The sequence below is a fragment of the Rattus norvegicus genome, chromosome 16 (assembly GCF_021556685.1).
Source record: "Rattus norvegicus strain SHRSP/BbbUtx chromosome 16, alternate assembly SHRSP_T2T, whole genome shotgun sequence".
NCBI classification, from domain to species: Eukaryota; Metazoa; Chordata; class Mammalia; order Rodentia; family Muridae; genus Rattus; species Rattus norvegicus.
This window is the reverse complement of record NC_141549.1, coordinates 78,064,756-78,087,496: the sequence shown is the minus strand read 5'-3', so window position 1 is coordinate 78,087,496 and position 22,741 is coordinate 78,064,756. Positions and strand designations below refer to the sequence as shown.

The 22,741-nt window shown below is 47.5% G+C and overlaps 2 protein-coding genes across 5 annotated transcripts in view; both read right to left on the bottom strand.

Moving 5' to 3' along the window:
• Window positions 1–22,741, bottom strand: part of Erich1 (glutamate-rich 1) — a gene marked incomplete at its 5' end in the record, with an annotated part of 52,793,804 nt that overhangs the window by 5,576,867 nt on the left and 47,194,196 nt on the right.
• The window catches only part of Atp7b (ATPase copper transporting beta), a 74,267-nt gene that overhangs the window by 17,672 nt on the left and 33,854 nt on the right, over window positions 1–22,741 (bottom strand). For 4 of the 5 annotated variants that reach the window (XM_087587468.1, NM_012511.2, XM_087587466.1 and 1 more), the window contains exons 2-12: window positions 19,824–21,045; window positions 14,728–14,976; window positions 13,179–13,342; window positions 11,163–11,324; window positions 8,968–9,044; window positions 7,247–7,421; window positions 5,442–5,675; window positions 4,770–4,861; window positions 3,826–3,953; window positions 3,565–3,719; window positions 2,998–3,132 (exon numbers count right to left, since the gene is read on the bottom strand). In XM_087587468.1, coding sequence (XP_087443594.1) covers window positions 2,998–3,132; window positions 3,565–3,719; window positions 3,826–3,953; window positions 4,770–4,861; window positions 5,442–5,675; window positions 7,247–7,421; window positions 8,968–9,044; window positions 11,163–11,324; window positions 13,179–13,342; window positions 14,728–14,976; window positions 19,824–21,045 — 2,793 coding nt within the window. The remainder of the gene's footprint in view (window positions 1–2,997; window positions 3,133–3,564; window positions 3,720–3,825; window positions 3,954–4,769; window positions 4,862–5,441; window positions 5,676–7,246; window positions 7,422–8,967; window positions 9,045–11,162; window positions 11,325–13,178; window positions 13,343–14,727; window positions 14,977–19,823; window positions 21,046–22,741) is intronic. The other variant, XM_087587469.1, reaches the window with a different exon arrangement.

Sequence of the window (22,741 nt, the reverse complement as noted above, 5' to 3'; positions counted from 1 at the left end):
CAGTCCTGACCTTGAGCTACAGTCCTGACCTTGAGCTACAGTCCTGACCTTGAGCTATAGTCCTGACCTTCATTGAACAACCTCGATAAAGACCTCCAGAAGTAGACTGCTTATCCTACCGGGACTGGAATTTTACTGATAGTAAATAAAAGAAAACAAGTAAAATAATGTGGTGGTTTGAATATGTTTGGCCTAGGGAGTGGCACCACTAGGAGGTGTGGCCTTGTTGGAGTGGGTGTGACCTTGTTGGAGTAGGTGAGTCACTGTGGGTGTGGGCCTTAAGACCCTCATCCTAGCTGCCTGGAAGCCAGTCTTCTCCTAGCAGCCTTCAGATGAAGATGTAGAACTCTCAGCTCCTCCTGCACCATGCCTGCCTGGATGCTGCCATGCTCCCACCTTGATGATAAATGGACTGAACCTCTGAACCTGTCAGCCAGCCCTAATTAAATGTTGCCTTGGTCATGGAACTCAGCTCTCTTGAGTTCAAGGTCAATCTACAGAGCAAGTTTGCAGAGCAGGCTCCAGGACAGCCAAGCGTAAACAATAAGGGAACTCCCAAACAAAAATCCAGTAATAGAATAAGAGGGATCATGTTCCAATACTCTTCACAGCAGTAAAACCCTAACTTAGATAGAGGTTGGTACCAGGGACTGGTAAGGTACCTGTGATAGACCTGACCATGCTTTTGTTTGGAAGAATGTGTATTTGGAGACTTTGGGTTTGGAAAGCAGTGAAATGCTTTAAGACGGGCTTAATCCTATAGGAATATGGAAGACTTCATTGCTGAGAGCGGAAGCAATAAATTGAACTGTGGAAGCCTGGTTCTAGAGGTTTCAAAGGAAAAGAATGTTATATGTGGCTGAGAGACCATGATATTTTGGTGAATTATGTGGCTATTTGCCCTTGGTCTGAAAGCCTACCTGAGGCTAAGTTAAAGAGATTTATATTAACTGTATTGACAAAGTAAGTCTCAATAAAGCCCAGCAGAGACTCTGTTCTCTGGTTAAATCTCATGAAGAGCATCTTGAACAAGCTTAGCAAGCTTAGAAAAGAAAAATGTAAAATTATGGTCCAAGTAATAATAAAAGGGCACCGAGAAGTGCAATGGAACTGAATCCTGTGTTCAGACAGGTAAAGAGATCAAGGGAGCGGTGATCTCGGGGCAAAATCCCACCCAGCTAAGGTATTATTTGTGTTTGAAGTTGAACAAGAAATTGTTTGGACTTTTGATCCAGAATGAACTACAATCAAGAAATGGAGGGCACAGTTGTGATCCAGTGGCTGAGGCTGGGAGATGCAGGCTTTTGATCCAGATCTTGAGGAACAGTGGCCATGGAAAGCTTAGGCTTGGGCATGGTGGTACACACCTCTAATCCCAGGAGACAGAGGCATGCAGACCTCTGAGTTCAAGGTCAGTCTACACAGCAAGTTTGCAGAGCACTGTTCCAGGACAGTCAAGCTTAGGAAGTAAAGCAGTTGAAGACAGAACGCTGGTGATAGAATAAGAGGGGCCATGCTCTAGCCCCAGCCAATAGAGAACTCTGCAGCTCTGGCCATGTGGTTCTGGATTTAAAGCCCAGAATAGAAGGGACTACTAGGACAATCGATGCTGGACAATTGATGCTGGTTAGCTGAAGCTAAGAAATTAGCAGTGGTTAAGAAGAAACCAGCATCACTGGGGTGAAGCCTTCTAGGAAGTATTATCTGACGGCACAAAGAAACTGTGTTCCAGAGGTAGCAAAGGTTGTAACTTGTGCAGCAGCTGGATTTGGTAATGTGTTAGAATCACCCAGGTGATCCTGGTTTTGAAAGTATGAGGGGATCATGGAGAGCAGCTGTGGCTTGGCACTGTGAGAGGCCAGGGAGGGTCACCGGTGAAGGTGCAGCCCCAGTTGCAGTTCACAGCCCAGGACTGAAGGGATCATGCAAAGGAGTTGAGGTTTGGCACCACGGAGAGAGCCTGTGAAGCTATTGGTGAAGCCTAGTTGCAGCAGAAGACCACAGTGTATTGCAGATGCCATTCCCATGCTATGATCACCAAGAACAGCAGCAGTGGAGTGAAGTGGACTGGATCAACCAGAGCCTAGAGCGCTGCAGAGGGCAGAGCGGGAGAAGTGACCCAAGTCCCTTGGAGGAGCCCAGAAGATCATGTGTGGATCCCAGACATTGGAATGAGAAGCTGTAATGTTAAAGTTGACTTGAAGACCCCAAGATGTTCAAGATGCCAGAGCCCTGGGCTATCTGCTGAGGAAAGCTGCTAATAGGAAGCAGAACTAGCCCAGGAGAAAGAAGTTTGCTGCAGTCAACAAAAATGAGAAAGGAGCGGAGATCTGAAGACTGCACTGACATCAGACATGAAGATGCCGAGTTTGCCCAGCTGTTCTCCTGTCTTGCTTTAGGGATTACACTTAAGTCATTAAATGAATCTTTGAACTTCGGCCTTTTAACATTGTTGGGATTGCTATAGACTATGGGGATGCTGGACGTTGGACTAAATGTACTTTTTTTATTATGCTATGTTTAGGTATGGTTCCCATAGACTCATATGTTTGATCAAGCCTATGGGGCCAGGGAGTGGGATGTGATAGTTAGAATATGCTTGGTCCAGGGAGTAGCCCTGTTTAGAGGTATGGCCTTGTTGCAGGAAATGTGTCACTGAGGGCATGGGCTTTAAGACTCTCGTCTTAGCTTATTAGAAGTGAGACTTCTAGCGGCCTTCAGATGAAGATGTAGAACTCTCAGCTCCTCCTGCACCATGTCTGCCTGGATGCTGCCATGCTACCACTTTGAGGATAATGGACTGAACCTCTGAACCTGTAAGCCGCCCCCAATTAAATGTTTTATGTATAAGAGTTGTCTTGGTCATGGTGTCTCTTCACAGCAGTAAAACCCTAACTAAGACCAGTAATAAGAGGATAATTAAGCCAAAAGAACAGGATTAATAGCAATGAGTTACTTCAAGCACAACAGCCACCCTGTTCAAGGCCTTCGACTTACAGGAAAGTACTTCTGAACAATACCAAAATCGACAAAGCCGATGATGATCCACACCACCAATGTTAAGGTTGAAATAATGATGATAAATGGGACGAAATATCCACTGAACCGGTCAGCCAGCTGCTGAATGGGAGCCTATGGAGATAAAGCGTTAAGATCACAGGAAGGTACAACCTACTAAGACAGACACATGTAAGCTCCCTCCACTCCCTCCACTGCTATCTTTAAAAATCAATCTCAACTTGATCCTTGACGGGTGGAGCTATGAACCTTTGAGGTCATTCCTCACATTTGTTTTGTTTCGAGGCAAGGAATAATGCAGCCCAGGTAGTCTGGAGCGGACTGGGGTCATGGGTGAGCTTTAAGTCCTGACGTTCTAACTCCTGCCTCTCGACTAGCTAGGAATATGAGGATGCTTTGGCTCCACCCCTCCGTTTCATTCTGCACTGGAGATCCGATTCAGAGCCTCTGGTATGCTAGGCTGGTGGTCTACTCACTGAGCTAAATCCCTTTGAGATCATTTCTCAAAGGAGGGGTTTCATTATGTGTTTTAAGGTTCATCATTACCTTTGACATCTGGGCCTCTTCCACCAACTTGACAATCTGAGCCAAAGTAGTGTCATTGCCCACATGGGTAGCTTTAATGAGCACAGAGCCATGAGCATTTATAGAGCCAGCAATCACTATGCTCCCGGGTTTCTTGGTGACAGGCATGGCCTCTCCTAGGAGAGAGACAGACGTCAATCATTCACTCAGCCCACTCAACATCACATGAACCAAAGACCACCATGACCCCCTCCAAAGAGAGCATAAAACAAGCCACCTAACCTGTGATGAGGGACTCATCTGCCATGGTGTTGCCTTCCAGGACTTTCCCGTCCACTGGGAACTTGCCCCCAGGGACAACCTTGATGATGTCACCTCGCTGCACCAGCTCCATGGGCACTTGCTCCTCTCTGCAACAGAAGACACTCGGATAACATCCTCCTCGTCTATAATTAGAGTGGGTTCTAGACTGACTATTGGACCTTTTTTAGCAAGCCCTATGCACCTAAGAGCTCTAGATTAGCAGACACAACCAATCTTGCATCAAAAATATTCAGGGATGGGTTGGGGATATAACTTGGTGGTACAGCACTTGCTTAGCATGTAGGAGGCCCTGGGTCCCATCCCCAGCAACACACACACACACACACACACACACACACACACACACACACACACACACAGGGCAGGGGTGCAGGGGTCACCGGTCTATATCCACAACACACATATTTTTGCATCACTGCTCTCTAAATTCTCTAAACAATACAGGATAAACCCATTTGCATTCCGTTTGCATTGCAAATGTATCACAATTATTTTAATGATGGTTTAAAGTATGTGGGAGGATGTGAATTCTATGCAAATATCATTTCATTTCATATGAGGCACTTGGTATCCAAGGGTCCTAGAGCCAAATGCCATGGGTGTTGGGGGACGATTATACTTGCCTCACTGTGAGCAAGGGCTGGGGCTAAACTCAAGAGGGGCATGCACAGTTCATATCAGAGTCCCACTGCTATGCAAGGGCTACAGACTTTATCGTAAGAAAGCAGGCAGCTGCTGAAGGATCCCACTACACAGCAGTACAGACAGACACTACAATGTAGACCTTTAGAAAGATCACTGGTCCAACTGCATTTAGCAGCTGATGCAGGCTTCAGGGTGACACTTGTCACTACACAGGTGATACAAAAGGATCCCAAGCTCTACCGATCGACACAACGTACCTGAGGATTAAGTTGTCCTCTCCCAGGGTCACAACTGTGGCTTCTGTGGCTTGGAGTGACATGAGTTTTGCGAGGGCTTCTGAAGTTTTGCTCTAGGAAATAACCAGGATGAGAGCTGTCGGTCCAAACCCAGGCTGACACTCACGAGGATAGCGCTGAAGGTGGCTGGTGTAAAAACCACAACCGTGCCACTAAGGCAGCCGTGCATGCCAGCACCAGAGCCAGCCCAGCGCTGCTGACGACACAGAGCTTGAATTCCACTGTGGATGAACACAACCCCAGTCTGCCCAGGGCCATTTCCTTTCACCTTCAATATAATGTCCTTCCCCCTCACTACAGGCTCCACAGCAGAGTGCAAAACATCACCCGCTCCGAAGTGTGGATTTCTACACTAACTAACTGCAATCCATTAGGTGCTAAGTTCAGAGTTTGTTCCACCACGCAATTACCCGGACAAAGGTTTTACTAATTAGCCAGATTAGCCGGGATTTCAGAAAGAGCAACCAGCTGGGAGATTAGTGACTTCAGGCCCCTAATTACACGGGGGTTCAGATTCCTCTTGGCCATTCGCTATAGTGTGTGTGATTAGTAGTTCTCAGCACACATTGCCCTTGGGCTAAGACTCAGATTACTGAAAGTACCGATCTTTCCTTAACTGGAAGCTGTAGCTACCTTTGCCACGTGCTCCAGCCACCGTCCCAGGGCGATGAAGACGAAGAGCATGGGGGGTGTGTCAAAGAAGGTCACTGGGCTCTTCTCCGCCTTTTCAGCTATGGCAACCACCAGGATGACCAGGGAGTAGGCATAGGCAATGGTCGTGGCGAGTACGATGAGCACATCCATGTTGGCTGACTTGTGTCTCAGCGATTTGTAGGCTTGGACATAGAAGTACCACCCACCCAGGAACTGAAAGACAGGGAGGGCGAGGGCTGGCTGAGGAGGGGGGAGATCCAGGCTCAGAACAATGAGTATTCTAGGTTCTTGTATGTAGCTGATGCCACTCTATTCTGTATGATTATTTGATAGTGATGGGCACACACGTTGCCTCAGCCTCCAATGAAACACACTTCCCCATTCAGAGTACTACTGCCCCCAGAAATGGATGACCAAGGGTACGGGGTGTTTGGAAGGCAGACATACCATGGAAATGTCTGTAATAAGAGAATGGTAACGACGATGATGCTATTCACTTACATCGTGAATGGTCTCTAAAGGTAAGCCAGTGATGCGAAATATGGCCGCAACTCAAATAAGAGGGGCAGCATCCATTAGTGTTCTCACGTGGCCCCCACCTCCATTAACAGACATCTGTGTCTGTATAGGACAAACACGCATTCACACACAAGCATACACACACATGCAAACACATGTACACATATATACATAGAGACAGAGATAGTGACAGAAAGAGAGACAGAGATAGTGACAGAAAGAGAGACAGATAGAGAGACAGAGATAGAGACAGAAAGAGAGACAGATAGAGAGACAGAGATAGAGACAGAAAGGTTTGCTGTACAAAGGTGGGATATGGGGCGGGGGAGAGAGAAAGAGAGAGAGAGAGAGAGAGAGAGAGAGAGAGAGAGAGAGAGAGAGAGAGAGAGAGAGAGAGAAACTCCTGAAGATGTGGCAGCAGTACTAGGAACAGGACTGGGCCAGAGGCAGTCAGTGTAATCATTTGGAGTTCATTTCCCTTTGCTTCAGTATTGGTGAAATTGCTCACAATAAGGACAAAGCCCATTTTCAGTTAAAAAGGAAATATAGGGAAAATAATCCAGCCTACAAACGGTTACCCCCTAAATGTCCTAGTTTCACATGTCAGAAAGTGCACACGCAGACATTCTCACGCATGTATCTCCATCCATGCACAGAGGTTCTACACAGCCTCCTTGCTTTAGAGAACTTCATCCAGAGACGGAGACCATGGCTTTGCCTTTAAGGATACAACAGTCAGCAGAAGCATGAGCTCCAGGGACAACAGGGAAAACTAAAATAATAATAAACCAATCAGGAAGCGAGGACTCGAGGCATTACTGAGCAATGGCACACTTGCCTAGCATGTATGGCATGTATGAGGTCCTGAGTCCTGTCATTTGTAAGACACACACTCACACACACACACACACACACACACACACACACACACACACACACACACACACACACGGGACAGATAGGCTCACCGAGCTGACAAGGAGAGGGTGGCTGTTCTGACAAGTTTTAATCACTCGCAATGACCTGTGACTGTGAAACCCGGCCTTTCTTATTAGTTCCCACATTGGCAGCCCCCCTCTACCCTGCCCTCCCCTCTGGTCATAAGACAGAAATAACAGCAGCAGCAGCTCCCTAGAGGTGATGCTGCAAAGTTGCCATGACTGGAGCCAGGCTAAAGGGCTGCTGACACAGCCAAAGAACAGAGATCCATTAGCCATGCCTGGGCATCAAGGGCAGACAGGTTTAGCCGGCCTCCCAATACATACTTGGACGAAGGTACACAAGATGAAGAAAATGAGGTTTAGAACGGACAGTCCTGGAATGATGTTGTGGTCCAGGACCATGGTCTCGTGGGGCTTACTGCTGGGGATTAGCATGTAGATCATCAAGCCCATGACGGGGATGCCAAACACCAGGCTGCACAGGAAAGATTTCTTCCACCTGGAAGGTAAAGCCGGCCACACAGACGTCAGAACCTCCTGGCACTGGGATCAGATTAAAGATGGATTAAAACAACAGGGAGGTCGCCTGACGCTATCAGTGACCTGAAGGGCCAGGCATTGCTGAAAGGCTGCTTGGGCTCAGTTCTGCCTTTTGCGTAGTAAGCTGGTGGCCACCAATTTGCAGGAACAACAAATGAGGCCCCAAAGATGAGAACTAGCCCCCAAAGAGGTTCCCACTCTTACTCTACAGCTGCCTAGAGTGCTCTTTGCATTCTTATGTAGATTCCCCTCAATGTAAAAAGTGGGTGGAAATAGCATTTTATTCATAGAAGTTTATTTACACATTTAAACAACTATTTAGAATAGGAGTGTAAGATTAGTGAGTCTGCCAATAAACACAAAAGCCAGAGACCAAGGGCCACAGACGACATCTGTGACTGCATGTGAGCTACATACAACACGCGTGATATTCCAAACAGGCAGTGTGAACCCTCAAGGAAGGTACTTGTAAGCTGTGTATCCTAATGTATATCCTGCAGCCTGGAGCACTCAGGCTGCTGCCTGGGGCCATCCAAGAGACAGACCCAACTAGTTTCCTAAATCCTCGACTGATAGTTTGCCCTGCACCCCGGGGAGTCAATTGGACCAAGCAGAGGGCGCCATCAAAGCCCCAGAAGGATCTATCACTCCCTATTGACACCCTGAGCTTAGCACACTTCTCTGAGTTTCAAATCCTGGATCTCCTTCTTCTCAGACTGTCCAGAATTTGCTTAAGCCACCAATGTCACAGTTGGCTCACTCTTTCCTAACAGGGCAAGGAGCTGCTCTAAGGTACTGCCCTGAATCCAACAGCAGCCTTCAAGTGTGCGGAAATGATCTGAGATGATCAATGAATTAACCTTGATCTGCATCCTCGGCCGCCCCACCCTCACCCCCATTCTGCCCTGGAGATTTCAGGGACCTTGTGCAGGCTAAGCACAGGCCCTGTCACCTGAGCTACCCGTCCTTCCCTGAGCTGGCCATTTTCTTTCCATGTAGCTCAGAAGACTGTCTTCAGACTATACTTCTACAACTTATGCAAACAAAGCCGGAATAGACCGTAAAATAAAAGGCCAGCTTTTAAATTAAAATGAGTGAAGCTTAAGAGTAGTATTAAATATTTAAAACAGCCACCAACTACGGGTGTCTGAATTTTAGCTAAAGTAGTTAAACTTAGTGAAATTTAAAAGAAAAGAGAAGAAAAAAATCCCTTGGTTCTGCACTCATTGGGACGCACACGCACCTGGTGCCTCTCAAGTACACTACCAAGCTGGGCAGTGCAGACACAGACGCTGCCAATATCCAGAAACATCTACAGACTGCATGGTTCCTGCTGCTGACGTCACAAGGGCAAAAAGGCAAGGAACCAAGGCTGAAGGCAACACAGGAAGCTGGGGTGTCAAGGTCACACGGCTGAGCCTGCTGGCATCAGCATGGGCCACAGTCAGTGGGGAGGGGACAGAGCCTTAGCCGGGGCAAGCGTTCACCTTCTGTTTTCTACCTACTGTTTTATTTCCGTCTTGTGGTCCAAGTGATGAGCGTTGGGGTTTCTGTGGGCCAGGGAAGCATGAAAGCCGATTTCCTTGTGATGAAAAGAGGGGTGGGGAGTGAGGGGGGAGGTTCCGATTAAAATGTGCACTTGTAGAAAGCATTTCCAGCACTGGAAATTGAAATATCAAAGTTCCTCTGGTGACCTAAGGTTTTCCTCTGGGGTAATCTATGTTGAAAATGGTTTCCAAAGCCCGTTCAGGGGTTGAGTACTCTGTGTGCTGACAGAGTGACTGTGCCACCGTGCATACAAGGCACTGAATGGAAATCCCTCTCCCTACTCGAAGTAAAGGCAGTTGGCATCTTCATGCTCACTCCGGTGGGTCCCAAAGCTGACCAGGGTTGACCTCAAGAGTCTTGAGTTAAAGAATTCTGGATGCCTTGTGGTCTGGTACTTCACCCACGCACGAGGAAAAGGAAGGTTAGAGAGAGAAAGTGTGTTAAAGAACTGGGTGCAGAGAATGGGTCTCTCGGCTTCTGCCAAGCAACTTCCTGCTGTGTTCAGGGAGGGCCTCACTACGTGAGGAGTGGCTTTCTTGTGTCCTGACAAACTCTACCTCAACCCTGTGCTTTCCTCAAGCTCTGCCACCACCGCCTCCGTCTGAGCATCACGGCTCTGCTGCTCCTTGTGTGTACGCACAAGGAGAGCTGCCAGAGAATGTCCTGTCAGCACAATCAAGACAGCCCAAGATGTTATGCTCAGTGTGGTCATGGTAGAAGGCATTAAAGGCAACAGAAGACAAATATTCTCATAACTGATTCCAGCCTGGCTGTATCAGGAAAAGAGGCCCCAGAGTCACCCAAGCCTGGTAACCAGGCAGTATTCTAATTTTCCTCCATTTTGGACAGAGGTCCTGGAGGCTACACCCAATCACTGAGCAGAGTGGAAGGAGCTAAGATATTAGAAGTCAAAGTGCACACAAGCCATGATTGAAGACCCCCACCGAGAGCTCTCCTTCCTGTTCGCAGCATCATGGTGACTCCTCAGCCCCGTGGGTGACATGTGGACACAGTTCTCTAAGGTTTAGGGTAGAGTAGGATGGGATCTGAGCTGGGAGGGCCGTCTTGCCTCTGGTGAGCTGGGGGTATCAGTGAGCAAGGACTTAACTGCCCTGAGGTGCCATCCTCCTTGGATGAGGCAGTGGTGAAGCTAGCCAGCCTGCCTGTATAAAAGCGGCGGCGGCAGCACATCATTTCCCTATCAGAAAGCTCTGCTGGGCCACACCGCAGACACCTCTCTACATACGCATGCCCAGGAAGGGAGAATTTAGAATGAGACTGTATCAATGGCATGCAGCCTGATACAATGTTTCATTTCATGAGCAGCTTTGCTAAGTTTAATGAACCTTTACCACTGGCTACTGCACACTGATCTCACTTAGTTTGGACTGTCTTAACCCTTTCCAACCACCGTGGATGCTCACTCTCTTAAGGTCGGCTACAGGGAGGACATTAAAACGGAAGTGGGGAGTCTGTGGACTAACAGAGGGAGCGAGGGGAAGGACAGTCGTGAGCCCTCTGGTTTCCTAAAGCAAGACAACCAAATTCTCCTACAAGTCTAGCAGGGAGGGAAGCGTGGGATTAGTGCCAGCATCCTGAGTCTGCACATGCCCAGCACAGGTAGAAATAATATTTTTAAATGGCGACTGAGCAATTTATCTCTACGCCAAGTATCTTGTCACGACTGATGATCTTCAGGAAATAGCTAAAACTAAAAATGATAATGTCTTTTTCCTGTCATCTTTTTCTTTTAAGAGAGAGAGAGAGAGAGAGAGAGAGAGAGAGAGAACGCGTGCACACGTGCGTGTGCACGAGCACATATGTGGGAGCATGATGGCTTTTGGGAGGCAGCTCTTGCCTACCATGGGTTCCGGGGATCAAGCTTGAGTTGTCAGGCTTCCACGGAAAGCACCTTTGCCTGCTGAGGCCCTTGCCAGCCCTGCCTCATCTCTTTCTTACCCACTCACTGAGGCTCTGCTCAGAAGATCTGCCGCTCATTACCTTTCTTCAATTAATTAAGCAACTGACCTTACAACTGTTGCAAAAGCCCATGGTGTTTAGAGGACATTTGAATCTGGCTTAACTACCTTCTTCCATGATTATGTCTTACTGCTTTGTAAAAGTGGATACAAAGTTCTCAGGAATTAGCTACCTCGATGACCTTGATGATGTCACGTGGACCAATGATTTCAGGGTCAAACTTCACATGGGCTTTGCTGGTGGCGAGGGCCACAGAGGCGTAAGTGATGCCATTTGTCCTTGTGAGCTTAGATTCTATGTTGTGAACACAGGAAGCGCAGGTCATCCCTGTGATCTGCAAGACAGAATCCCAAGACTGAGATGAGCCTTTCCAATGGACCTCAGGAGCTTAAGCAGCGGGTAGCTACTTCCCCATGCACAGATGCCAATCCCAGGGGTTCAGTGGCTTTCCCCCAACTCCAGTGTAGGCAATAGTAACCATTTAGCCAGTGGCTGCAGCCCGGAGTTTGGCTTTTGGTTAAGAACGGGCTTTTGGAGCACTCCACAGTGTTCTCTCACCAGCAACACTGCAGCAGCCACTGCATATCAAATATGTGGAAGTGCACCTTTGCAAAATCCTCAGAACTCTTTAACAGTCTACACTTTCAAGTGTCACTGGGATCTGGTCTGCGCCCGTGCCCTGCTGGCTCTAATGAAGAAAGTGGCAGGGCCGAGTTATCAAGAGAAGAGGGTTTAGGAAATGACTCTGATGCAGTGCAGCATGTGGGCTATGGCTGCTCCTAAAACACACGGAGGGTGTTGACAAGTGACGGTAAGGTGTACCACAGAGATCCAAAAGGTAGTGTGGCATGGTTCCCAAGCACAAGACAAGAAAGGGAGAACCACCAGGCAGCGGCTCATCTGCTCCTCCTGCTGGATGGACCACACACACTTTACAAGTGCACGGGTATTTCATTCTAACACCTAAGCTCTCTTTTATCTTTGCGGTGATAATTTTACTATGCTCTCTCAAGACGCTAGGCGCTACCTTGGGCACTGTATTGTTCTCGTCAGGCCTAGGGCAGAGGCCTCCGACCTGAAGTGTTGATAGGCTTACTAACTTTTGCATTGTCTCACACCAGTGAGGAGCAGTGAGGTTTTCAGCCCTGAAAACCTGTGTCCAGTGTCTACTCTGAGCCACTGTGGTCTGCACAGGGAGGCAAGCTGTTGGAGACTAGGCTAACAGATGTCCCTTCAGCAACAGGGCAAGATCTTAAACTGGTACCTGTGATGCCCCTGCCAAACCACTGAGTCCCATAACCCTGGAAACAAAACTTCTAAGTGTGACGTCACATTGCACTGCTGGACACAGATGAGGCACGTGAGATAGCCTAGACTACAGATGAAGTGCCCGAGTTCTAGGTTGGGTATGAATTAGTGGCAGGGCACACGGCTAGCCTGTGCAAACAAAGAAATTCAAACGTTCACATAGAATGTTCACCTGGTCGCAGTGACACGGGCCTCTGACCCCAACATGTGGGAGGCAAAAACAGGCAAATCTCTGTGACTTTGAGGCCAGCCTGGTCTACATAATGAGACTCTGTTTTAAAAAGTAAGCAAAAAAAAAAAAAAAAACCATAGTAAGACCCTGTTTCGAGGAGGTGCAGGGGTTAGCTTACAGAACGAAAACTACAATATAGTACATTGACAAGTTCTTGCTTTTTCTAATACTCTATTTGCTTGTGCATGTTTATGAATACAGGAAAGCACTTTCCAAGGCCTACATGGGGAGGTGAGAGACAAGTTGTGGGAGTCTGTTCTCTTCTCTGTGTAGGTTTTGGGGCTCAAACACAGGTGCCGGGCTTGGCGGTAAGCACCCTTCCCACTGAGCCTTTCCCAGGCCATATTTATTGACTTTCTGTATGTGTGTGCACACATGCACAGTGCACATGTGCACGGAGAAGACATAAGGCGATGTCACCGTTGACTGCTTTCCACATCAAGGCAGGTTTGTCTCTGAATCCAGAGCTTGGCAGCTCGGCTGTCCTGACTAGCCACAGGGACACTTACGATCCCCTGTCTTTCTCTCTTGACTCTGGGTATACACATTAGGAAGGCTTCCTCTCACTCTCCGACACAGCCAGGCCTCCCTCACAAGCAGGTCAAACAAAACAGGGCCACTGCTCTAGGGGATCGCCACTGCACTTACAATCAGTTCGATGTCACCTTCAGAGACTGTGTTGTCCTCCATGATTGCTGCTTCGAAGCCCAGGTCCTCGATGAGCTGAGCTATCCTGGGAGACTGGATGACCTCTGGGTCATACTTGACCTCTGCCTTTCCCGACATCAAGGCGACCAACACGGAGAGAATACCTGGAACCATCAGGTCGCAACTGTGACTCTGGATGTGGCAACTGGGCTGATGTTGTTGTCTGTATGATTTAACCAAGAAATCCTCCAGAACAGTAGCTCTCGAAATTGGCTGGGCAGGAGCATCTCTTGGGGAACCATGAGCAGCTTTGATGGCTCCTAACACAGATCAGGCAGCTCAGGACCTCCAGGGTAAACGTCAAATGTCATTTTAAAAAGATTTTTTGGGTGATTCTAACTTACAGTCGGGTTAGAGAGCTATTATTCCTGAACAACCCTTCTCAGACATTAACAGGCTTAGGAGCCATCTGAGGACTGTGTTAAATCAGATTCTGACTTAGTGGGTCTGGGATTCCAAAGCCCATCCGGCCCCTGGGGATGCCAAGCCTTTAGAACGTTGTTACATGTGCATCACGCAAGGGGTGTGGCTGCAGAGAACACAACCGCTGTCACAGAAAGGCATACTTTTCTTTCCCTTTCTGTCATACAAAGAAAATATTTAATTTTTTTTAAAAAATGGTCTTATTTATACTTTCCAAGTTTTTAAGGATTTCCAAAAGTGAAAAGTAAAAAAACCTGTAGATCATCTGGCCAACACTATGGTGTTGGTTTAAGGAGAAAAGTCACACTCAAATAATGAAGGCATGACGTGCTTTAGGAAATATGCCATTGGAGACAGAAGCTAGAGGTTAGAGTCAAGAGCAGACATGTAAATACCGAGAAATGGCATCTTAATTTATCTGCAGCCAGGCCACGGTTGACAAAAGTTCTCCCGTGACACACCTCCATTTGTGACGATGACCCAAGCAAGGGCTCCGGTGCTTGTAAAGAGTGGACAGAAGGCTGGAAAAGCCAGCCAGCCTGAGTTAAGCCTGATGCAGGGTCAGGAGTCAGAACTCGAGGTCGGCTCTGCTCAAGGGATGGAGGTGGGGTCACCATCAAAGCATTGCCGAACAGAAACGAGAACAAGATGATGCTGCACTTGCAGTTTAAGGAGCAACACTACAGACATCATCAGGAGGGCAAACCCAGCAAACCAAGAATGTATCAGCTTCTGGAGTCAGCAGGGCAGAGTATCTGAAACTGGAAATGCTAAGCACGGAGAGGTGTTTCATTGTCTATAGAGGGACTGATGGGATGAGGGCAAGAGACTGGGAAAAGCTAAGGGAGAAATCTTTCCATAGACTATACCTTGACCCTTCCTGGCTAATATGCTCAACGATCTACTTTGTAACAAAACAAATACTCATGGGACAGACTGCCGATCACACAGGGGAGCTGTTAGACGAACATCGACAGTATCGTGCAATGGCTTGCTGCCAGACTGTTAAATACAGTCGATGAAGAGCTAATACAAAGCAAACTCACCAACGCTGCAGGCCTCTTACCGGCATGTCTCTGCAGACTCCTTTCTATGTTAGACACACAGGACGCACAGGTCATGCCTTTGATCTGTACAAAGCACTTCTGTGATGCTGTTCCTCCAGGGGATGGTGGGCTGTCTGACAAGTAGCCAGGGCCTTGGTGTGTGAGGAGTCCTCTAGTGTCAGAAGCCATATTTTGCACAGACCCTGGTGAATCACCCACGGCTTGTGGCACAGAATTCCCAGAGCTGACACGGTTAGTAGTAATGTTTTCTAAAATAAAAATTGAGAAATAATTAGAGGACAAAAAAGAATTTTGCTTATTACAACAGTAGATTTGACCATGACGATGTTCAAATTGACATTGACATGTTCAAAGTGACACAGGAACTGTTATTTCTAATAGTGCCTCTCCCTCCTGTATTTTTCAGATAAGACCTTTTTGTCAGTTGACAAGCATTGCAAATGCCTCCTCCATTCTGACTGCATTCTGTGCTGTCAGCCTTCTGATGTCTATTGGTAAACAAAGTTCTTAAGCTAATAAAGTCAATCTTTTTACATGCTTAATTCTTCCTCAACTTGGCAAAAGTATTCATGGGATTTTCCTCTAAAAGCCCTAGGTTTCTTTGTACACACATGTGATCTCTCTCTCTCTCTCTCTCTCTCTCTCTCTCCTTCTCTCTCTCTCTCTCTCTCTCTCTCGTGTGTGTGTGTGTGTGTGTGTGTGTGTGTGTGTGTGTGTGTTGTGTGCATGCATTCGTGTATGCACACATGTGAATGTGGGAGCACACGGATATACATGCATGTAGAGGACATAGGTTGACATCACATGTCTACATATGTGGGGACACACATGGGTATAAATACATGAGGAGGATACAGGTTGATATCACATGTCTACATATGTGGGCATACAACATGGGTATAAATACATAAAGAGATGCAGGTTGATATCACATGTCTACATATGTATGTGGGGGGCACAGGTGGGTGTACATGCATATAAAGGACAGGGGTTGAAATCAGGTGTCTTTGATCCTTTATTTACTGAAGCAGCATCTCTCACCAAACACAGAGTCTGCTGATTCGGTGGTCCAGCTAGCCAGTGTGCTCTGGGCAGCCACTGTTTCAACTCTGAGTGTTGATTATAAGTGGGGCACCAATCCTGCCCAGATAGTATGTCAGTGCTGGGAACCCAAAGCCCGGTTCTCACACTTGTGCAGGAAGCACTGTGCCTACCAAGCTATCTTGCTGATTCTTGTATTAGTTTTAATAAACTCCCATAGTCAGGCCTCTAATAGGCTTTAATTATCTTTTTATGTAGCATATAAGGTAATAGTCAAGATTAATTTCTTTCCAGTTCCACTCTTCTTCCATAGCCTGAGAAGACCACCATCTTCTCCCCAGAGTCCCAGCGTCATGGATGTGGAGCCCATATTTGCACAACTCCGCCTCTTGGCTCCATCAATGTCTTTTCTACCTATCCATGTGTCAGTACAGCATTGTTTATTTTGTTTTTGGTTATTTTGCTTTGTTTCGTTTTTGTCTTGAAGGTACGACTCACTTAGAATGAGATACACAAATCTGAAGGGTAGGAGCTTCTCCGGTTCTGAAAGACTGTAAATTATAGTCCTGCCGTGATTATAGCAGATTGCCATAAACTTAGTAGGCCGAAGATCACAGAGGATTCGAGAGCGCAGGTCAGTTACACAGTACTATAGTGAGGCGTCAGCAGCTCTGTGTCCTTCAAGAGGCTCAAGTGGAGAATCTTAGTTATTCCTGGGTTCCCGGCCCCATTTCCCCATATTTGAAATCAGCAGTCCAAATGTCTCTTTGTCACTTCAACCTCTTCCAAAGGTTGAAGGGACATGGCTGTGTCCACACACAAGCAGACAAAACTAGCCAATCTGTGGTGACTTGAATGAGTTCGGTGCCCACGGGCTCACATGTTTGCATGCTTGGTCCCCAGTGGTAAACTGTCCAGGAAGGATTTGGAGGTGAGGCCTTGCTGGTGGAGGTGTGTCACTGCAAATGAGTAGCCTTCAAGATTTCAAAAGCCCATGCCAGGCCCAGTGTCTCTCAGCCTATAGATCAGAATATAGATCTCACCTACTTCTCCAGCACCATGCCTGTCTCCCTGCCACCATGTTCCCCTCCATGGCCATGATGGACTAAGCCCCTGACACTGTAAACATGCACCAAAGGAAATGCTTTCTTTTACTGTAAGAGTTGCCTTGAGCATGGTGTCTCTTCATAGTAGTAGAATGGTGATAAGATAAGTAGCACCCGGACTAATATAGAAACATCCATCACTCCACGCCATAGCCTTACGTGTACATAGACACAGAAATAGCATGGCTTGATGACAGACTGCCATCCACTGCGCCATCCACATGTGCAGGAGACAGATGACTATTGGCCACCATACTGACAATGACAACAGACTGTGGCTTCTCGGTTCTCCTTCTGAATGAATCTCACATGTCTGTGGACGTGGGTTGCTCGTTTTCTGCCACTTGGTGTATAACCTCCACTGATCTTAAGAAGTAACAGCTCTCCAACATGTCAAGGGCACATTCATAACCTAAATGAACACTGCCCATATAGGATGTCCAGTTAAATTTCAATTTCAGATCAACGGCAATCTACTTTACTGTAAGTACATCTTCTGTTCTCATATATTCACACCAAAGGAATCGCTCAGGAATTACCTGAGGTTCAGCTGGCTGTTTATATTTTTATTCACAACATCCTGTACTCTATGCATCTCTTGGTCTTAGTATAATCCTCATCGTTCTACCCAATATAAATTAGTTCTTCTCTTCCTGTGTTTACTCAATCCAGTTCAATTACCTTTAATAGGCAGCTCCATGGTCATTTCTCTTTGGCTGCCAGTCACCTGAGTGCTGAGCTGAAAGAGTGAGCCTTACACAAAATAGCTTATATGGCACCTCTTCAATACTTCTTTGGATTGCGAGATTTACTGTTCTGCCCTTCTCTTTATCGACTTTGTTTGAACACACACACAGCACATTCTTTCCAGGGTGTGGAGAACGTGGTGAGAACGCAGAACAATTCTTGGTACAAAGCGTGTGGCCACTGCACATCACTTGCTGCACCTGCCAGGATGGGTGGGGCGGCTGTGTACAGAGGGGAGTCCGTAAAGTATCCCAACAGAGCAGTCTCCTCAGGGTCGGAGAACATGGAGTACTGCTGGGGCTCTGCCTGAGTGCCCTGTAAGCAGTTCTAGGTACCAATACAGACACAAAATAGCAGCAGCAGGTCCCAGGCTCTGTGACTACTATGTGCTAGCCCCACTTACAGGTCAGGGAGTCAAGGTGTTTTAAAATATCACCACTCACAGAACTGTCCCCCCAGCAAATAGGCCTGCCAGCCTACTCAGTAGACTGCGGTCAGGGTCACTTAGGCCCAGTGTTTGAGAGTAGCCTAGGCAACATGAAGAGCACCTGGGGGGAAAGAGAGAGACAGAGACACAGACACAGACACAGACAGAGAGACAGAGACAGACAGAGAGAGACAAAGAGAGACAGAGACAGAGACAGAAACAGAGACCCAACCCTTCCTCACCTTGGGCCTCTCTGGTATATGCTACCTCTATTCCTCTGCTCTACTGAGTCTCCCCAACCTCCTGACAAGGCTGACCTCCTACTTCCCTTGTGCAGAGGGATAACAGCCTCTCCCCAGCTAACCCTGGTAGAGGCTGCTCATCTTTGCTTGTGTGGCTGAGGTAATGTCAGAGGCTGCCCCCTCCTCCAGTTGCCATTGGGAAATGATACCTGCGGTCTCCACCCCACTTTGTTCCTCCCACTCTTCTCCCTGACTCCTTCCCTCAGATCTACAGCCCAAGCTCCACACTGCCCTTCAGCATCAGGGAAGAGCTCATGCTGGTCCATTTCCCATTATACTCATTCCTCATCCCCACCCCAAGCCCAGCGGCTCTGACCTCTGACTTCCTGCTATTATGGGTCAAGAACCAGACTGATCCTGCTCAGGTCACTGCGCATACCCCTAAAGCCTCTGGGGAAGCACTGACTCACCGCCCAGGGTACTTCCAACACTCTTGGGGCCTTCCTTCCTCATCTCCTAGTTACTACCACTCTGGAAACGACATAGCCTGGACTCACACAGATGGAGACCCTCCACCGCCGCCTGTCACAGGGAAGCTTCCAGATGGTGTTTCTCAGACAGCAGCCCCACAACTCGCACAGGCCCTGACCACGTGGTATACAGAGACACCATATGATTTATGCCATGGTGCTGGGTAGAACAGGGGTGGCTGCTACTCCAGAAACTCGACTTGATAATGAGCCATCTCAAAATGGGACCCCTCATCTGTGAGCCCTGTCACAGCCATCTTCCCCTAATTTCTGCCTTGAACAGACAACTCTTTGGTTGCTGCACGTTTTGAGGTTCTGAGTTTTGAGGCTTTGTGTTTCTTTGTTTGTTTCTTTGTTTATGAGATGGGGGTGAATGCAGCCTAGACTGGACTTGAACTTGCCATTAGTTGAGGAAGGTGATGTCCCTAATCTTCCTGTCTCTACCCTCCCCATAAGGTCTGAAATTATAGGCCTGTAATGTGCCACAATGTTTTTGATGTAGGGTCATGTTACAAAGCCCAGACTGGCCTTGAACACAGATCCTCCCACAGTAGCTGTCTGTCTGTCTGTCTGTCTGGGTTTGTTGTTATTGTTGTTGTTGTTGTTGTTTTGTCTCAGCCTCTTAAGTGCTGGGTTATAACATGCCATCATGTGCTATAAGACTAAAATGCTATTATGTTTTATGCAGTAGAGAAATCTTCAGAGGAGAGTGACGATTGCTCCTTTGGTTTAATAAGTCCCACAATGCTCGTTTTAGAATGCAGGCCCTGAATTCTCTCTAGGAAAGAAACCCAAATCTAAAGAGCCTAAGAGTGTTGACTGTATGACAGGCAACAACTGGAAATTCCATTTTCTCTATCTTGCTAACATGTGAGCAAAGGTTATCAAACTGCTATAACATCCAACATGTGAGGCAGAGCCCACCTGTACAACTACCCAAGTACTGTCATGAGACATCGAGAGATGACCCAGACATATTTCAAACATATAACAACAACATACCGGGATTCACTGACACCTCAAAGCCCATGTCTTCTACAGCCGTCCGGAGTTCATCCGAGCTAACTACTGAGGGATCGTAAAGAACTGCTCCAGTCCCCTCTGCCAAAGAGATGTCTATTTGCTGCACACCCTTCATCTGGGACAGCATGTCTTCCATGGGCTGAACAGACGAGTCACGGGGAATGCCAGTGATGGTGAGTACCGCAGTCCTGCATGGGCCTGGCTCCTGCTGTCTCTGGGAGGAGCCAAGGGAGGGGACACTGGAAGATCCACTCTCCTTCTCTAGGCCATCGGGAAGGGATACTTTAAAGTACCCAGGTGGTAGTGCCTCGATGGCTGTCTGTAGGAACAAGGGGGTGATACAAGAAGAGTCATACTGTACTTGGGCGGTTTTGTTCTCCAAGGACACATGAATATTTTGAACCCCTGGAAGTTGGCCTATATTTCCTTCGATATTCAAAACACATGATTTACAGTGCATCCCGTCTATTCTTAGTGGGAGGGTGGCCAGGTGGTTCTGCTGGTGCCCCGGGGTCTCCAAATGATTGGAATTCTGGATAGGAGGGACTGCTGCTCTCTTTAGGTTAGTGCTTTCTAACTTGTTGATATCAATTGGTCCCAGCCTTAAGGGAGCTGTTCTGTTCTTGATGGCAGCTTCGAATCCCATGTCGCAGATGTGGTCCCTGAGGTCTTCGGGTTGAATGAGGTAAGGCTGATATGTAATGACTGCCTCTTGGTTGCTTAGGGAGACTTTGACTCTCACAACCCCTTGCAGCTTCCGGATCTTGCCTTCGATGGAGCTGACACAGGACTGACAGGTCATGCCCTCTACCCGGAGCTTGACCACTGCCTCCTGGGCTGGGGAAGACCTGGAAGGCCAGGAGGCAGCCTTTCCTTCTGCAGCGCTGGCCTCAAAGCCCATGTCCTCAATCTGAAGGCAAATCTGCTGCAGGTTCAAGACTGACGGTACATATTTGACAGTGGCGCTGCCCTGCTCCAGAGAAACCTTGATGCTCACAATGCCTTTCAGACTGGAGATCCTGTCCTCGATGGACTTGACGCAAGAATGACAAGTCATGCCCAGGATGCTAACCACACCGGTGGTAGTTGAGGATGAGCAGGTGCTGTCCAGGCCCCCTTCATAGCCAACATTATCGAAGGCGAAGCTCTGCTTCATTGATTGTCCCCACGGTCGTGTGGGCAAAGCAAGTTTAGATAAGATCTAAAAGAAAAGGAAATAATATTATTCTTACAGCTGGGTCTCTTTGGTAGGAGTTTTAGGCTTGCACTGCCAATCCCATAAGCACCCACGGACTGAGGAAGCGTCGTGAGCACTTCCCCCCAGGTTCCTGGAAATGGATTGTGAGAATCCTATAACTCTACAGAAGGTCTGCCCCTGGGCTTAGAAATCTTATTGAACCTGAGCTGAGCTGGAACTATTCCTGAAACCCCATTTAAACGTCAACAGAAAATTGCCCAAAGTCTGAATCCCAACCCCCATGCGGCTGTCCAACTTACCTGACAAGTTGTGGTAACAAAAAACAAAGCCTGAAACAGCCACTCAACAAGAGAGAGAATGTTTTCACACCATGCAGCCTGGCACTGCACATCTTGTACCAGGGGACAGCAGGGCGAGTCTACCTAATCTTCCCCTACAGGCACCATCTCCAACCCCTAGATTTGGCATGGGGCCCATACCCAGTGCCCCAGCTGCTCTGGTCGGCCCTGGTGTGCTGCCACCATATCCAGGTTTTGGTCAGGGCACATACCCTGTGCAGCAGCCAGACCCTTCCCCTTCCTGAGCCATATCCAACTTCCAGGCCCAGGCTACCCTAGTGAGTTTACTAGCTTCTCCCTTCCACAAACTATCCTCAATCCCAGGATCTAGCCCAGGTCCAAATCTAGTGCTCCCCCCTAGTCTGGTCAGACCAGCCTACCCCATCCCTAATCTCTAGGCTTAGACCAGAGCGTATATCTAGTGTACCAGCTCAGCACATGTCCACCTGACTTCATCCCACCCACACCATATTTAGACTTCAAGCTGAACCTGGCCCAAAAGTCCTGTGCTCTGTCCCAGCAAACTATGTTCACATCAGACACAGAACTAACAAATGATGTCCACGTGCCCAAGTCTCATGACAAAAATACAAATACGAAAAATACAGTATTCTAGCCACACCAAATCCACCAGTCCTTCAGAAAGTTTTCCAATGAGAATTACCTAGATGAATTCCAAGATACAAAACTTAGAACGACCATAAACTTCATCAAAAAATTTAGAGCCCATCCACAGTAACACACCTCTTCCAACAAGATCACACACTCCTAATCCTTCCCATACAATTCCACCAACCTCAGACCAAGTATTCAAATATATGAACCTAAGGGGGCCATACTCATTCAAATCACCACAAAGACGGAATTTGAAAAACAGAAAACTCAGAGGGAGGCTGTTGCAGTAAAAATAAAGAAAACAGCAAAACTGGTTCCTGCATGTACCCTGGAGGTTCCTAGTTCCAGCTCCAACCGGCCATTAGAACTAGTGCTAATTCATCTCAGATTAGTATCTCTCCCAGCGTCTCTCTGCTGGCCACAAACTCTCTGGTTCCAACTACCTGGTAAAATCAAGACTCAACAAACTTTAACCCAACAACCAGATGTACATGTTAAATTCTCAATTCACATTACATCCACACAATAAACTTGATAAGGATACAAACCGCCCACCTAGATAAGATATAATTTGCCCATCGAGACAGCACAAAATCCTGTGCACATCCATCGCTTAAGAATAGTCATAACAACCTGTAATATGTGTAGAGAGGAATCTTAACATCTGCCAACATGTTCTCTTAGCTACTTCCCTCACTCCAGCCTCCTTTGCCTCTCTAAAGCTTCTCTCCCACCCATCCTTCCTT